This window comes from Thermobia domestica, chromosome 5, assembly GCF_964235325.1.
Source record: "Thermobia domestica chromosome 5, izTheDome1.hap1.1, whole genome shotgun sequence".
NCBI classification, from domain to species: domain Eukaryota; kingdom Metazoa; phylum Arthropoda; class Insecta; order Zygentoma; family Lepismatidae; genus Thermobia; species Thermobia domestica.
In genome coordinates, this window is record NC_137458.1 from 146243334 (window position 1) to 146261688 (window position 18355).

General features: G+C 36.4%; 1 protein-coding gene across 3 annotated transcripts in view; it reads right to left on the reverse strand.

The window, feature by feature from the left end:
- LOC145686153 (cGMP-dependent 3',5'-cyclic phosphodiesterase-like) overlaps positions 1 to 18355 on the reverse strand; it is a 233334-nt gene that overhangs the window by 3999 nt on the left and 210980 nt on the right. For all 3 annotated transcript variants that reach the window (XM_081759149.1, XM_081759150.1, XM_081759148.1), the window contains 2 exons: positions 17900 to 18069; positions 11951 to 12096 (listed from right to left, as the gene is read on the reverse strand). In XM_081759149.1, coding sequence (XP_081615275.1) covers positions 11951 to 12096; positions 17900 to 18069 — 316 coding nt within the window. The remainder of the gene's footprint in view (positions 1 to 11950; positions 12097 to 17899; positions 18070 to 18355) is intronic.

Consider the following 18355-nt stretch of genomic DNA (forward strand, 5'->3'; position numbering starts at 1 on the left):
TATCATTGTGTCTGATGAAGGAAATGATATATTGTCGAAATTATACTACAGATTATTAATAAATGTTTCCTTCGTTCAGATTTTACTTTTATTTGAAAACTTGGAATTGTTCTCCGTTGGATGGTGATGATGAATAGGGCAACCATAAAGCATAAAAAGAGGTAAGAGCATAATGGAATTTTTCACCTATAGTTGGTACTATATCTGTGATTTTGACCACTTTACATATATTGGTCAAAGAAAAATATGTTAATATATTTTGTGCCAAAGAAAAAATGATCAACAAAGGCTGTTATCAATGCCGCAAACAATGGAAATCAACTACCAATTGCCTTTACGCGTAACAATGGGAAGTTCGAATTCCTCCTCTCTTCGCACCTTCCGCTCAGGATTTTTTTTTTTTCCTTACTTTGTGTTAAAAGGCAGGCGAAGCTGGTTGTGCTTATTCCAAGATGCCAAAATCAAGAGTTTATGCAATCTCAGAAAGTAAGAGAATTCTCAACTGACTATTTCAAAGTACAAGGCAGTAATCTACTTTGTACTGTTTGTTCTAATGCATTAAATATGAGAAGTCTGCGGTGCAGCTATATGTTTCTTCGGAAACATTGCTTAAGGAAAAGTACACAAAATGATGAAGTATTTCTTGATGTAATTTTAGTGAGAAAAATTAATAGTTTCCTATACATTTTTAATAGAAATCGGCTTAAAAATGAAGTATGATTCAAGGAACAACATATTAAGGCATAATTTAGGAAAACGCATAATAAAGCATAATGTAAGGAAAAATGAAGCATAATATACAGCCGTATAAAGCATAAAGTTGGTTGCCCTAGTGATGAAGATTACTTCGAAACCTCAAGGTACGTACCCGACCACTGTATTGCTCTTTGTTTACCACTGCTCTAGAACGGTAAGAACTTTTTTTGGTTACCTTGTATTTACATTATTTTTTACTGGGACACCCGTTATGAAAGGAAATGAGGAATAAGAATGTGGGAGGAAATGAAAGAATTTCGACAAAACGCACGAACACAATGTCTTCCATCATAAATTCACGGCGTGGGCTCGAACCATAGACCCCTCACACCAAAGGTACAACCCCTATCACTGAGCCATCGAATTCCCAAGCTGACATTTCAAGATTCTTCAATAGCTCCCTTCCTCAGCTTATCAAACGTTTCTTCCTTCTCTATGCTCCAAATATTCTGTAGTCTGTATGTGGTCCTCTATAGCGTTCCTTAACAATTACTACAGGATTCTCTTTGTAGCATCCTCTAACTAGTGATAACCCTCTGTATACATTATCAGCAAACAATTCAATTCTAACAATAAATTAATAATAATAGATAAAAGCCACTACCATAAAATCCTCTTTCCGAATTTATCACCAAATAATATCCCAGACTTCACTCCTACACAATCTCAACGGAAGAAGTCAGACACCTAGTTGCAAACTTTATCTTATATTTCATCAGCAGTCTGACTTCCCAATATCTTAATACAAAGATAATGTATGGTCCACTATTCCCATGCTTGTAATTCTTTCAACCCCATTTACATCCTTGAACTTCCATTATCCAGCCTTGTATATAAATGAAACTCTTGCACTAATAATTACTGCAACTCGTGCAAAGCTCAGATTTGCACCTACGTCTCAGAACATACGCACCTCACCAACATTACACAATTCGAGTACGGGTTTTGCATAAATATTCTCAAAATATTTATCCTAGATGCTTCCACTCGTTTCTGAAAAAAAGAGGGAAGACACATTGCATCCTATCCGCGTATCATATCTTTAGTATTTAAACCATCTAGATAATTATAAAACGTTCTTACTTTGTTTCTCCAGATAGATGATTTAGTTCAATGCTTTCTCCCACTTTCATCAGTAACATTTTACTTGCTAAACTAACACATTGTAAGAATTTTCCTTCCTATGTAATTATCCTAGAAGAATTGATGCAAGTTTAGCTCTTGAAAAATTTCGCTTTGTTTAATCGAATAACGAACTTCCCGAAAAACTATCACTTTCTACACTTAAGCTGTAATTTTTCATAAAAAGAATGTGAAATAATGCTTACATACAATCACTGACAATAAATTAAAGCACAAAAAACACTGAAAAAGGAATCGTTGAATTCAACTGCAATTCGGTAGATGTGTAACGCTATGGAAGGTATGTGAACAATTAATTTCAAAGCTCGGGAACATCGCGAATGCGACCCGAAGACAGTAATGTCAGCAGTAAGGAATTCAGGGCTGGTCGTTATGAAGTGTGAGAGAGTCATTCAGTATAGTGCAGAAAGATCAAGAAAAACACACAATGCCTCGTTGCCGTATTACATAGCATTATCAGTATTTGACGGCGTTCAAAAGAGGTCGCATCGTAAGGCTGCATGAGGCCAAATGGGCGTTTCGTGCGACTGACAGAGATGTGTATTCCGACGTCACTGTGGATCGATGTTGGGGCCTGTAGATATGTAAAAACACCAATGCACGATGTAAATGTTCCGGTCGACCACGACAGACCACAAACACGAGAGAATCATGTATTGTGCGTGAAGCATTACTTAACGCTGTGACGTTTGCGCTTGCAATCCGGACACAAATAGTGGACTCTCTACAAGACCTGTATCATCCCGCACTGTGTCTCGGACGACGGTATCAGCTGGATTGCAGGTGCACCGTCCCCTGCATAGCTTGCTCAAAGTGCATAAACGACAGCGTGTCTAGTAGTGTCACACTCGGGAAGCATGAAATATTCATATGAAAGGCAACGGATCCTGTTCAGTGATGAGTCTCGATTCTGCATTACGGCAATGACTACTGTGTGCGTGTGTGGCCGCGCCGGGAGTGGTGGGGGTGGGTCACATCCAGCCAATGTTATGGAACGGCACACTGATGTTACTCCTGGCATCACGATACGGGGAGCCATCGCGTATGACTTTCGGTCACCTCTCGTAGTAATTTGCGAAACTTTGATGGCATAGCGATATGTAGGAGAGATTCTACGTACGCGTGTAAAATGAAATCTTTAGTTTTACGTCCCGCGGTTCTGCCGGGTAAGCTAAAGGAGATGGTGATGATGAGAAATCAATGAAGTGATGAAATGAAGAAAGTAGGAGGAAACGGGAGTACCCCGAGAAAACCCACGAGCACGATGTTTGTCCACCACAAAGTCCACACGGCGCGAGATGGAATCGAACCAGGGACCCCAAGCACCAGAGGTGCGTACGCATGTGTTACCCCTCCTGCAAGGGCATGCTGGTACATTCTTTCAATAAGACAACGGTTGGCCACACACGCCACGTTTATGGGATGTCTACATCATGTTGAGGTTCTTCTCTGGCCAGCAAGGTTACTTAATATTTCCTCAATTGAACATGTCTGGGACCAGCTCGGATACCAACTCTCCGTCACTGCCGATCTGCAAGATTTCGAGGCGCAGCTACAGCAGCTATGGACTGACTTGCCTCAGGAAACGATACGCCGATTCTACGACTTACTTCCAAGCCGCATGTATCCGTACCCGAGGAGGTCCTATAACTTACTGATATGCAACACGTAGTATGCTAGTACAAACAAACCCCTGGACGGATTGATCTGATATTGTAATCATTATAATAAAGTTGTATTATCTTGCAACTCGTGAAGTTTCATTTCATTCCCTCTACTCCTACTTTTTTGAGGGGAGGAGAGGTCAGTGGCTATATTAATACTGAGTTTGTAAAATGTTCGATGGGTACTATAACGAAAATCCAAATAACCTTTCATTACTTCCACATTACATCATAACACCTTTGAAAAAATATATTGTAACATTTAACAATGAACACTGTTTGTGAACTTGTCAATCCGTGAGCGAAAACTGTAATGAATTCTTGAACTATTGTAGATTCAATTATCTATACTATTATATAAAACAGTAGAAGTGAGTGACTCCTCATTGCCCATTGTATACTACTGTAGGTAGAAACGTGAAATTTGGAGAAAATACTCCTTTTGTCACGATAGTAAAGTACACGGAAGGATTTTTGAAAATACTTATTCTTAGTGGGGGTAAAGGGGATCAAAATTTATTCCAAGAATAGTATCTCACAAATTCTGGCGTTAAAGAGACGAAACCCGGCATATGAAGTCTTCGTTAAAAATAAGGGAATACGTTTTCCAACTTTTTCGAAAATTTCGCTCCGAATGAGAAAAAGAAGGATTTATAAAATACTTAAATTCCCTTAATCAGAAAGTGCCAAATGTGAGAATTCGCTTGAAGTTAGAGATCTGAAATTCTGCATATAGACTAATTATGCTAAGGAAACATGTACATCTAGTGTTTCTGATAATTCTACGGTAAAGAGGGGAAAAAAAAAAGAGGGCAATTTCAATGATATTAACATTTCCCTTTATTTCTTCACCATGTGCCGAATGTAAGGATTAACTTAAGTTGGAGATAATTCAGTATTTAGTTTTTGAAAGAAAATAATAAAATACGTGTTTCAATGATTTCGAAAGTTCCGCTTTTAAGGGAGGAAAGTTGGGTCATTTCTATAATATCCAAATTTCCCTGTCTTTATTGAGAAAGTGCGCATTGTGAGAATTCAACATGTGAAATTCAGTATATAAACGCTGCAATAAAAATACGAAAATAGTGCTTCGATGCTTTCGAAAATTTCGCCTCTAAGGGGGGGGGGGGGGGGAAGAGAGACAATTTCAACAATATTGAAATTCTCCTTTATTATTTCACAAGATGCCGAATGTGGTGATTCGCTTTAATTGGAGAGGTGAAATTCGGTTTATAAACTCTTAAATAAAAATAAGGGAATACAGGTTTCAGTGTTTTCAAAAATTCTATTTCTCAGGGAGGATGGAAGGGACCAATTTCTAGAATACTGAAATTTCCCTTTATCTATTCACTAAGTGCCATTATGTGGGCTTAAGTTAGAGACTTTCAGTATGTAAACTCCAGCATTTTGGGGAGTTTCGCTTCCTAGGGGAAAAAGGTGGTCATTATTACAATATCCAAATTTCCCTTTCTTTATTTAAAAAGTCCCTATTGCGAAGATTTGCTTAAGTTGGAGATGTAAAAATCGGTATATGAACTCCTAAGTAAATATGTATTTCAGCGTCTACGAAAATCCTACTTCTAAAGAAGTTTGGGCGAACAATTTCTATTATATTAAAATTTCCAATTATTTATTCAGGAAATTGTTAATATAAGGATTCGCTTAAGTTGGAGCTGTAAAATTCGTTATATAAACTGTCAATTAAAAATACGGAAAACATTCAGCGTTTCCGAAAATTCCGATCCTGGAAGAAGAAGATAGGCAATATGTACGATATGTGAAAAAGTAAAAGTGACACACTGAAAATTCAGGCTTAATATACGTAGAAACGTGAGATTTGGACAGAAAGCTCCTTTTGTATTCCAAGGATAATGCATAAGAAAGGAACGGGCACATGTTCCAACATTTTTAAAAATTAACGTTTTACTAAAGAACAGACGTTTTCTATTATTTTTTCTGTGCATTGAAAGCGATGGTCTGTTGTTTGTGATTTTATCACAGAAAATGGCTTACCCGTTTGAAATAAATCTAGAACAGTTAATTATAAGTTCAAAATTTATACCAAAAATAGAGTATCTGAAGTTTTTTTTATTTTATATGTATATACATAATTACACTTTCACTTAAATGCGTATCCTAAGGGGAAAAAGGGGTTCAAATATTTAGCATGATCCAATTCTCTCCATACGAAGAATGGGCATTTCAGCTAGTGTTAAAATATTTATGCAACATACAAGATTATACAAGGATCTCAATACAAGATAAAGGGTTATCTGTAACTTTGCTCGGAAACGCTTAAGGTGGATCACTACTCGGAAGTCAGTATAAGCATTAGTTTATTGCCTTAACCAACGCGTAAAGAAATGGCACATATTATAAGTATTACACTATAAAATAGAGTTATGCGTCAGCTACAACATGAGATACTATTTTCTGTGCTTATGTATTCTGTTAGCTAAAAAAGTAAAATATAAAAGAAAACTTGATCAGTTTTAAGATGAGTACGCAAGATAGCGCTTGCTGTTAGATTTTGCTACTCCTGTGCTCAGTTTTACGAAATTTTTACTTATAAGCATAAATTATTTTACAAGTAGTTGTCTCATTACGGAACATAAATATTACATTACCGTGTTTCGTGTTGTTTTACATTTTATCCAAATATTATTTTGTGTTTACGGAAATAGTTTTAGCGGCTGAATCTCATGCTTACGCAGTACGCCATAATGCTTTGTTGCCAAACTTACATGTGTACTGTTGCAGTCACAGTAGTAGGGCAATTCCTTGTTAGCGTTTGAAGTCCAGAGGCGGAACCTGTGAACTGTGACAAAACTATTACAAATAATAAAAGTGGAAAATGGGGAAACGGAAGGAATCATACACAAAAAAGAAGAATCCAACTCAAAGTAAAAGATCGAAGAGCCAAGGGAAGCGAAGAGAAAGGGAGGATAATTAGAAGAAACAGCTAAGCGCTTTTCAATTTTTAACTGTTTGTTTCCACGTAAATATTATATACACGTGTAATACGAAGATAGTTTATTTTGACGATCATTTTGAACGTTAAATATGTAATATGTGTTCTTTCTTTTCTTCTTTTCTTTCTTTCTTTCTTTATTTTTTCTGAAACTCATTTTGCTTAGGTAAAACATTATATCTTCTTGAAAATAATTTATATATGTTTTTGAGATTTCATACATACACGTTAGTGTCTGAAACCGTTAGTGGAAAATAGTAATTAATTCCATTTACTAGGGAAGGTCGTGGGGTGTTACTCTGACTTCATTTTGATACTACAGTATGCTCAGTCGACTCCTTTTTACATATGAAACAATTAGGCAACCGGAGAAATCCTCGATCGCAAGCTTCTTCGAATTATGGACGTTAAAATTTCAAAATTGAACAGATTTTGAAAAAAGTTTGAATAAACCATTTTTTAAGATACACGTTTCATTTTTAATACTGGGGTGTTTTCTTGGGTACTCGACGGAATGGTGAGGTCAAAACATACGCATTTTGCAAGACAAGGGAACTTATTGGGAAAGGGATGAAGGGTAATGGCGTCTTAAAACTTGCAAATTGCATCCTATTTGGCACACCGGATAAATAGGCTAATAAAATTTATTTGAAACCAACTGTATTGTCATTCAAAAGTCACTTTTTGTGTGGCCATCTAAACATTAAACAATGACATGTGTCTCCGAAACGCTTTGCCGCGGGACTAACTTCAACGCGACACTCAACCCAGCCGGCCTCTGTGCATTGTGGAAAAAATGAAATATTTCAGTTTAACATCCGATGATTATACCCTTTAAGCTAAGGAAGACGATGATTAAGGCAAGTGAATGAGAATGGAAGAATTGATGGAATGAGAAGAAGGGAGGAAACAGGAGTACCCTGAGAAAACCCATGGACATGATGGTATTCATTGTGGAAGACGGTGTTTCAATATTTCATCGCTAGCCATTTTTTAAAATTTTCAACGGATTTCAATGGCGATTGTTTGAAAATAGTGGCCAAACTTCAGACAATATTTTACGGTATTTCGAATGAAAAGTGACCAAAAAACAAACAATCGGCTAGAGGTGATGTATTGAAACAGCGGTTTTCTCGAGAATAAAAGTCACCTAGTTCACAACTTTGAGCGCACATTCCCGCTAACCATTTTTGTCTTTAAATTTTTTGGTCTATTTTCTCGTTGAATATCTTAAAATATTTCCTGGAGTTTGACCAATATTTCCCATAATCGACATTCCAATTGCTGAAAACTAAGCACATGGCTAGCGATGATGTATTAGAACACCGTATTCTGCGATGCATAAGCATAGGCCGACAGGATTCGGAGTACCGCGACAGGGCCAACCTGTCTGGCGCTACTCGAGCTGTTTGGACCTAGCTACAGAAGGGGAAGAACTAGGCCAGTACTCAGTCCAAAAATACGGGGGAGCGGTAGAATTTAGGGGGCCGATCCAACCATATTATAGTTCATCACCATATTATTGTTCATTTGCAAGCTTATCGTGAAAATTTTAGGGCAGCAGTAAAAATTTAGGGGGAGCCCGGCCCCCTAGACCACCAGGGATACGGGCCTGGGAAGAACAACAATATAGATTATCACAAGTTTAATTATGAATATCACGTCGTTCTTCATTGAATTTTGCACGCCTGGCAAACTGTTCCCAAGACAAATGTGATTGTTCAATTTGAAGGTGGCCACACAGGAAAGTGATATTTGAAAATGAAATGAAATCTTTGAGTTTTACGTCCCACGGTTATGCCGGTTAGGCTAAAGGAGACGGTGATGATGAGAGATGAGTGAAATGGTGGAATGAAGAAAGTGGGAGGAAACGGGAGAACCCGGAGAAAACCCACGAGCACGGTGTTTGTCCACCACAAAGTTCACTTGGCGGGGGCTGGGATCGAACCCGGGTCCCCAAGCACCAGAGGTGAACGCGAAAGTGATATTTGAATAACAATATAGTCGAATAGGAGTATCAAATACATTTGATTAGCCTATTGGCCCCAGGGGTAAAAGTGAAGGAGAATGCGCGGACGCCGTACCCCCACCTCGAAAAAAAGTTAAGGCGTCCCCCAGTTCCGAAAAAACTATAATGGCTATAGATAGGCAGGGGAACGGCGTGGCGTCATGCCGCTACCTACTATCCTCCCATCCTTTCAGATCCACTTTTACCACTGGTTGGCCCAGTATGTCAAATGGGAGGCAATTTGCATGGTGTAAGACGCCATTATCCTTCACACCATTCCATTATTCGGAACTGTCATTATCTTCAGGCGTGCATAGTATCAAGTATGAACCAGTACTAAAAAATAGCGTGAAATTATTTTGAATATATGCCACTATAAACAAGAATCACAGGATTCATACTTGAGCTTATTATTGTTGAAGATCATGTGATATATGAAGTACAGCAATCAAGGTTCAAAAGCAAATACTTGCAAAACATATGGAGAAATGAAGTAGGTTAAATATACTAGTAGATTTTAATAAAATTAGCTGTAAATAGCTTGGTAGGTAGATCACCTTTGGCGCACGAGATCGCTGGTTCGATCCCACTTTTCGCCAGGAAGACTTTCTGCAGGATCCATAGTGTGAGTGGATTTTCTCGGTGTTTTCCCACTTCCTTCAGTACACCATTTCGATAATCATCATCACTGCTTGTTGAGTGTATTTTTTTTCCTTTTACAAAATGTTAAGTCTGAGCAGCTATAACGTAACAGAATAGATGCCAGGCTATGGTCAGTGTCCTTGGCTCCCTTCGCTCTCGGAGGGTGGCCTTTTTCTCCCCTTTTTTCTGTAGAAAATGAACATGAGCCACCACGAAGGGCAGAGAGTGTGTGTTTTTTAGACAGTCGAAACGTGTGTAGTGGATGTGTCTTGTGTCGAACTATTGTGGTGCAATACAAACATTCAGTGAGAACTTCACATACAGTACATAACGGTGTCCACTAGTGTATATTAAATATTTTGAAATGGTAATATATTGTATTACCATAGAAATGATATGATTTCCCCCTAAATGCAAATTGAGTTGCTCTTTGACCAAAAAACAAGGGGATTTTAGCCAATTTAGTGTATATTAAATATTTTGTTAATTAAATTAGCTATATTTTAACCAGGTTATGATTCATTTCTCCAAACAAACAACAAGTAGCGAGGCGCAAGGAAGGTTTAGTAAATAATGGGAAATGCATTCGTGCATGTATCCCGAACACTGCTCCTTTTAGATTCAGACTATAATCGTGAAATATTAAACTAGAAAATTTCAAATAGCGCCTTCGGCACCCTAACACCCGTGCTAATAACGTAGTTTTACTCGCTGCGAGAACTTATACAGTCATTCTGACGCGTGATTACTAAAGAGTTCGACTAACATGTTTCCTGCAGTAGTCAGGCCTTTAGTATGACGCTAATCATACGTCAAAACGACTCTGCATAAAGCCCTATCTCAGTTTCCTCATTCCACCTGGATTGTGGAACAAATCTGTATGTAAGTAAGCAACCTAGTAAACGTTGGTGATAGTTTTCATTTAACGTAGCCATGTTTGGTCCAGAAAACTCTGGAATTTTAGCCATAATGATTATCATCCCGGTAGCCACTCCAAAATTGTAGGGGGGCTCGGCTGAAGTTAGAGGGAGCTCAATCCAACAATATTATAGTTCATTTGCAAGCCTACGGTGAAAATTTTAGGGGGGGGGGGGCGGCCCGCCTAGACCCCTCTGGATACGGGCCTGATGATTATGCCATCTAAAGTAAAGTTACAATAAGGCGTTCAACTTACAAAATATATGCACTGGGGAACACAACTTACAAAATACCTGCACGGGAATACAACTGACAAAATACCACGCTTGAAGGAACTAAGTCTGTTTTGTTGAAAAGATCGGATTTGTTTAATGGTTTTGTATTTGGATACTTATTATTGTATTTGGACATCTAGTTATAGATAAACGTATATCTTTGTAATTTGCAAAGAAACTTTTGCCATGCAAGTAGTTTTCGTTACCCCTAAATGCAGTTTGAGTCGAATTTTGCCGAAAAAACGCTGGAATGTTAGCCATGATATTTAAGCCCCTGCTAAAGTAAAGCTGCTCCAAGGATTGCAACTTCTATAAAATAACATTTTTGAACCTACTAAGAATATGTTTTGTCCTATCTACCTAGGTAATGATTTTGTATTTGTACACGTATCCTTAATCTGCACCGTAGAGGCATCTAATTATAAATAAATGTATAACGTTTAACTGCCGTTTTCTAAGAAACTATTACCATAGAAATGATATGATTTCCCCCTAAATGCAAATTGAGTTGCTCTTTGACCAAAAAACAAGGGGATTTTAGCCATGATATATTAAATCTCTAAAGTAGAGATAAGTTTTACACTAAGGATTACAACTAGACTTATAAAACACCATTTTTGAGCGTACTGAAGGTCTGTTTTGTCCAAAAGATGAAATTTATGTAATGATTTTGTATTAGTATAGGCATTCTTAATCTGCACCGTAAAGACATCTAGTTTGAGAGATACACATAACGCTTCATAAGTTAAAAATCACTTTTGATCTAAGAATATAATTAATTCAAATTTTAAAGCAGGCAGTATTGAGTAAAATGGAAATAAAAGCTCTAATTTCTCTTTGTTGTAAATCATGTATAAAATGCGGCCGTGTCTAAACACTTTTTTATCCGTAACTCATGTGGCAACATCGCATGTATCGCAATGAGCTCTGCCATCTAGTGAGAAAGTTTTACCCTAAAGGTGACTAGCGATCCAGCTTAATTACGGAGATGAGGCCAATTTAATGTAAGTAGTGGAATTGGTCGTAAGATGGCTACACTAAATAAAATAACTTACATACGTTGCATGCGTGTTCAGAACATCAGTACAAGAGAAAAATGTTTATCATACTTTGGTCGGAAGCACCTAATTGCGGAAATGGGGACAATGTAAGATAACTATTGGGCCAATTTCAATAATTACCTTAAAGTGACACCATCTCCGTAGGTAGGCGTTTCCTACCAAAGTTCCAGATAAATATTTTTCTTCTACTGAGGATGCAATATTTGTTGGTTTATCCTCGGAACAGTTGTGGAAATAAATAATCACATAAAATAGTCGATCGTGAAGAAGTTATTTAATAATTAAATCATCTATCTAGAGATACATGGTAAGAACTTTATATTTAATATGTATTTTGAAGCATATATAAGTAAATATATCCAGATAGTTACCTAGACATAACCATAGAATATAGTCACTACGTAAGAGAAAATCATAATATTCCCTATCATTCTGTTTTTCGTGCGGATTGTAGTTTAATATCTCGAGTTTATACAACCAGGAAAAGAACGAAATGAAGGTGTTCTACTTACGTGTACACTGGCTGAACAATATCATCTAAGAATTGTAGTTGCAAAGAAGCAATACACGCTTTCTCCCTATCCATCATTTCCATTGGATCTTTACCCATTGCTCTTTCTAAGTCGCCTTGTGAGAAGAACTCCATGTATACCAGTTTCTGAAAAATAGAACAAGATTTCAATTTTGTACAAGTTTTTCCAAATTAGGGAAATCATTCTTATTGATTTATTATTGTTATTATTATTGTTATTATTGTTAATAATTGAAGGACAAATATAATTTCAATAATATTCTTTATAATTTCACGGATGCTTAACAAGCAAAATACAACGTATTTCTGTTGCTCAGCTACAATAATAGGCCAGGTCGTTATGTCAGCTTCTACTAATGTTCTTAAAATGATTCAAATAAACTTGTACAATATTGTATTGGAAAGTTTTCGTTTGAAACTCTGTTCATTATCGAAGCAATTAGTATCCAATCTTGAATAATAGAATAGTAAGTGGCTAATGAATTCTACAGTATTATTAGTGCTTAACGAAAAGACAAGTCCAAAGATGAGACATATAGCAATTGGTGAATCGTACTGAACTAAACAAAATGATATGCGTGAGTGTATGCTCAGTTTTCGAGAAAATCAAAAACGGATCTCTTAGTAAACCTAAAAATTGATACTATACGAGAACCATGTCACTTACTGATATCGGACTGATATTGAAAATATACTCTCTCTAAGCTCTTCATTATGACATTAGCAAGACGTCAGTACATAGTATGGTTAATGACATATAACCTACAATAATAACTGATTTTAATTTCTATTTAACTAAAATATTATTCAAAGATAACACATATATATATATATATATATATATATATATATATATATATATATATATATATACTTGAAGGTAAATTCTATGCAGGTTTCTTGAGAAAATTGGAACTTATGTGGTGCTAACAAGTGTCATTCGTTGAGAACAATTATTAGGTTTTTATTTTGCTGCAAGAAATTATTATTTATTTATGCACTGTATGTGCAGCAAAATACACTGTCAACAACAAACTGTATCTATTTTTCTTTAGCCTTTTCTAATAATGGTATAGACTCCTTTACGTACATACTACTTATAATTTTGCGTCTGTATATACACGGTGAGATCAAAAATACGATTTTTTTTTTTTTTTTTTTTTTTTTTTTTTTTTTAGCAGTAACTATTGACGCTACAACCACTTGATGTAATTTGTCCGATAGCTTGATCCGTTGAGACAGGCAGCGTCAAGTCGAAACACGTCCTGACTTGTCAGTCAGCGCCCAGAGCCGCTAGAGTTAGGTTGTGTTTACCGTGTCTGTCGCGCGCATCATAGATTTCGAACAACGCGTGAACATTAAGTTCTGTTTCAAGTTGCAAACGAATGAAAAAAGAAAGAAAAGAAAAAAAAAAAACCTCATGAAATGTTGAAATTGGTGTATGGTGATAATGCTTTAACTCTGAAGACTGTTTATAAGTGATATGAGCGATTTTAAAGCGGAAATGAGTCGGTAAAAGGTAAGCAACGTTCGGGACGTCCATTAACCTCAAAAACACAAGAAAATATGCAAAAAGTGGTAAAAATTGTTCCTTCAAACAGGCGAGTAATTATTCGAGAGCTTACTGAAGAACTTAGCATCTCGTACGTGTCCATGCAAAGCATTTTAACTGCCGGTTTGACCTTTTGACACCATTCCTGACACTGATAGGGCCATGATAGAGCAGCTGAACGCCCTTCCAAAAGAAGCCTTCCAGAAATGCTTCCAGTCAAGGATTCAACGTTGGGATAAGTGTGTTGCTAGCCAAGGGCCGTACTTTGAAGGAGATCACATCAAATTCCATGGAAGCTTATTACTTTCTTTCTAATAAAATTATTCACCGTATTTTTTGATTACACCTCGTACTGTGATTTCACAGTTGGGTTTCTGGGAAATTTACACCAAACAGCAATCATATTGATATATCACAAAAGTTAAGATGATCTGAATCGTCACAGTATTTAATTATAGCAAGGGGTGCTGCTCAAGAATGGGAACGTCAATAGAAGCACCCCATTCGAGACAGGGAAATGAGACCCATATGCGCTGTGAATACAATGCTTCACTTTTTTTTTTAACTTTCAGGAGGTTATGTGGTTAGCACTGCGCTTTGGCTCCCTTTATCCTTCACGTTTTCCTTGGCTCCCATCCCAGGCAACGTGAAACAAGCATAGCACAAGACACAAATCCCTTTCCACTTGAGGCCCAGATGCCTTACAGACTATGCCACTGCGGATCTTCTCATTCTCTAAACACAAATACTAAAACTAAATGAACTCCTTTCATGGAAGGAATTTTTTCAGTGGGAGTCTCGAAATCTCACCACATTACTGTGGTTCGAATTTCACAGTAAACTGTACGTCCACGTCTCATAGTCCCGGTGCTGAAAAGGGACGCTAAAACTCCAAGTAATCAAATGGAAACGATTTCGATAATCTAAACCTATTTACGATGAGCCATTGAAGGTATCATTAACTTCCCTGACAGAAAACCGGAAAAGGATCTATGAGCAGTCAGACCTGCAGGATTACAGGTCTTGGCTAGTACAGGGAGAACACCGTAAAATTTTACTCGCAGGGGCAGAAAAAAAAAAGATTTTAGAATACATTATAACCATAAGAGGAGAAAAGAAATCAGTTTAATGTTAAAGATTGAAAAAAAAAAATCCATTACAGTGTTTTCGAGGAGGGCATGGTGGCTCACTGGTAGAGCAATTATCTCTGGTTCGTGGGTTCCTGGTTCGATCCCCGGCCAAGTCAGTTTGCAGTCCTCCCGTTCTCAATATCATGTCCTTGGGTGTTCTCCGGGTCCTCCCGTTTCCTCCCACTTTCTCATAGCACCTATTCTTCCATCTTCATTCACTTGCCTTAATCATAGTTTCTTTAGCCTAAAAGGCATAATTTGTGGGACGTTAAACTGAAATATTTCCAGCAAATTGTTTATACAAATTTACATTTTCTAACAAAATTTTAAACTTCGACAGCACCTACAAAATTTTCAGTATTGTTAATTTCATTTTGATACCTGTCGTCATGAAGATTCATACAGTATACACTCGACTATTAACGTAATATTTTGACTTAAAATGTAAGCAGAATAAAAAAAAGAAACAGGTTTTCAAATAAGTTTTAAACCATTCCAGTTTCTCTGCGTTGGTTGATTAGTTTGGAGTTCGCGAGATTTTCAGCACCAGGGTTAATGAAACGTGAGATCCAAGTCTTTTTCAGCACCAGGGTTATATGAAACGTGAGATCCAAGTCTTTTTCAGCACCAGGGTTATATGAAACGTGAGATCCAAGTCTTTTTCAGCACCAGGGTTATATGAAACGTGAGATCCAAGTCTTTTTCAGCACCAGGGTTATATGAAACGTGAGATCCAAGTCTTTTTCAGCACCAGGGTTATATGAAACGTGAGATCCAAGTCTTTTTCAGCACCAGGGTTATATGAAACGTGAGATCCAAGTCTTTTTCAGCACCAGGGTTATATGAAACGTGAGATCCAAGTCTTTTTCAGCACCAGGGTTATATGAAACGTGAGATCCAAGTCTTTTTCAGCACCAGGGTTATATGAAACGTGAGATCCAAGTCTTTTTCAGCACCAGGGTTATGAGACGTGGGATCCAAACCACATCACCTCTACCGAGAATCGAACTTCCGACACCGAGGTCCCACACAAAAAGCACCTATGATAACCGTATAGCCAAGGAAACTCCTAGTTTCTCCGCGTAGCATTATGGCATATAAATATTGTTATACAGTCTGTCTGGAATAAGTACTGAAATTTATGATGTTATTATTTGAATTAAGATAATACACAAATCTAGAACACAAACAGGAAGATAAATTTTTGAAAAACCATCTCTTAACTTAGATCAAGAACAGTATAAATTAAACTTGCATAACACCATTGATGATTTCCATGCACATCTATAGAAATTTTCACCTACTTTGGTTACTCATCTGTCTTCCTCAAAGTTAGCAATGTTTAAGAGCGTAATTTTATTCATCATATTTGTAACAGAATTTTTGGTTGGAAAAATTCCTACAATGAAAGGAACGACCAGCAATCAAATATATATTTTATGAATAAGTTTTACTAGTTATTTTCTATGGATCCCGTATGCGTTGTTGAATAAAATTTTTAGTTAAATGTTTCAACATCTTTTCCAACTTCAAGAATAATATAATTGAGTACAGTACTTCTAAATTTTGGGATTTGAGGGAACAATATTCAGAACCTACATTTGTTCCGTATGGGAATGAGAAACTGCATTGTTATTTTTGCGCAAACACTCATACAGTTCAATGTTTATCATAGAAGGAGATTAAATGCGTGGATAAATGAGGTTCTGCTAGTCAGCATTTGAGATTCGGTAAATTTCATTTCCAAATAAAATTACCGTCTCTTGCAACTTGAGATGGAACAAAAGGAACATATTAAATCAGACACTCTACTCACTCTGTTATATGCCTTTCTTGAATTATTCCTAATACGATTACAACCTGTAATATTTATCGGGCATTATTTTATCTTCTGCCCTATGGAAATGAAGCGCTTGCTTATTTTTTACGTTGCTTTTCTTTTACACATTTCATACAGTCACGCTTTAAAATTAAGCATTTTGTTGTTTCAGGCTATCTTTTTAAAATCTTCTGGTGTTGGTTACTCTTACAAATATATGAGACAATATTTTTATATTATTCTATTTATTTATTGAATAAAGTTGTATTTATAGATTTATCACTGGTTGTTATTAATAAAGCTGTTTATTGTGATATCCCAATCTTGATCTAAAGCTCCTCTATCGGTACCTCTAAAGTTCCGATTTTTTCGTGTAGATAAAAAATGATTCAATTATATCCCTACCCATGTGTGAAGTTGATTTTTGTTCTAAAATTGCTGTAACTCCGTATGTCTTTTATGTTGTACTAGCAGCGTTCACCCCGCTTCGCTGGGGTCACCCCGGAACGCAATAAACTTTGTTACTTAGATAATTTTTACTTTTTCGCTTTCAAGTGATATGATAAAAACCATAGAAGATTGCAGTAAATGTTAACATTATATCGCCTGTCATTTATGTTAACCCGCCTAGTGACACGGTCATGTGGGTTGCATATAAATACCGTTAGATTTAGCTATGATGAGCTAACAAAGGATTTCTACGTTATGGACACTTGAATGGTCAATTATCTCAAGACACTGGTAATTGAAAATTAAAGTGATATGATAAAAACCATCTAGGGTCCAAATCTTAATAACCCCCCAAAAATGAAAGAAATTGGTTCAGCCGTATTAGCGTGATGAGCTAACAAAGGATTTGTACGTTCTCTTTTATATATATAGATTTTTGCCAAAATAATTGCTTAGATAAAACCTGATCTGACTGTATTCTTGTCTTTGGCGTATCTAACGTACTTCTGGTTTTTATATTACGCTTAAAGATGTATTGCAAGATATAAAGTATATAGACCTTACCTTATCGTTCGATGAAGATTACACATTACACAATTGAAATTATCGCGAATAGTTCAAGAAGCATAGATGAGTAAAACCTTTTATTTGCTAATAAAGTTTTCTAGTTTTACAGAGTTACCAGAAATAACTAAGATCTTGCATCAGACAATAGAGGTAGAAAATAATTCACGTTAAAAAATATTCAACATATATTTTACTTTGTCATCTGCTGGGTATATTTTCAAGATATTATACAAGATAAGGCAGTATACTTTCCAAGTTACATGGCAAACTATTGTTCTGCGGTATAACTTCGACAAAGAATGATTCAAACAAACACTAACATAAATCTCAAGTAAAGTAGTTATTAAATCTGATAAATGAAACTTTGTCTGTACGTACAAATGAGCAGAAAAATACTAAGTTCCAACTTACAGCAATCTTCTTGGAAACGGTCCAGTCTTTTGTTTGGTCACTGAGATCTGAACATGTCATCAGAAGAGCAAGGAGTAAATTTCTATGCTGTTCGTCATTACGATTATACCCTGTTTCGACCAAAGCTCTTTGCTGGTTTACGATATGAAGATGTTGGGCCAGGTCAGTTCCTGAAAGAGACAGGTAAGACATTTTGTCATTATCTTTACTGATAAAACTTTAAAATTAATTAAGATAATCATCTTTACACCTTATTTTCATGAAAAATTATGTTTTATGTTTTTTTGTATATTTGCTAATATTTCTTCTAGTGCACATAATATATATCCTGTTATAAAAGCATATTATATCAGTCTCTGAGTAACGCAATTTCCTAATAGTTAACAGCTAAGACTACCTACGCTGCATTCCTGCTGCCAAGAGATGACGCTAGCTGCCAAAGCCTTGAAGGAAACA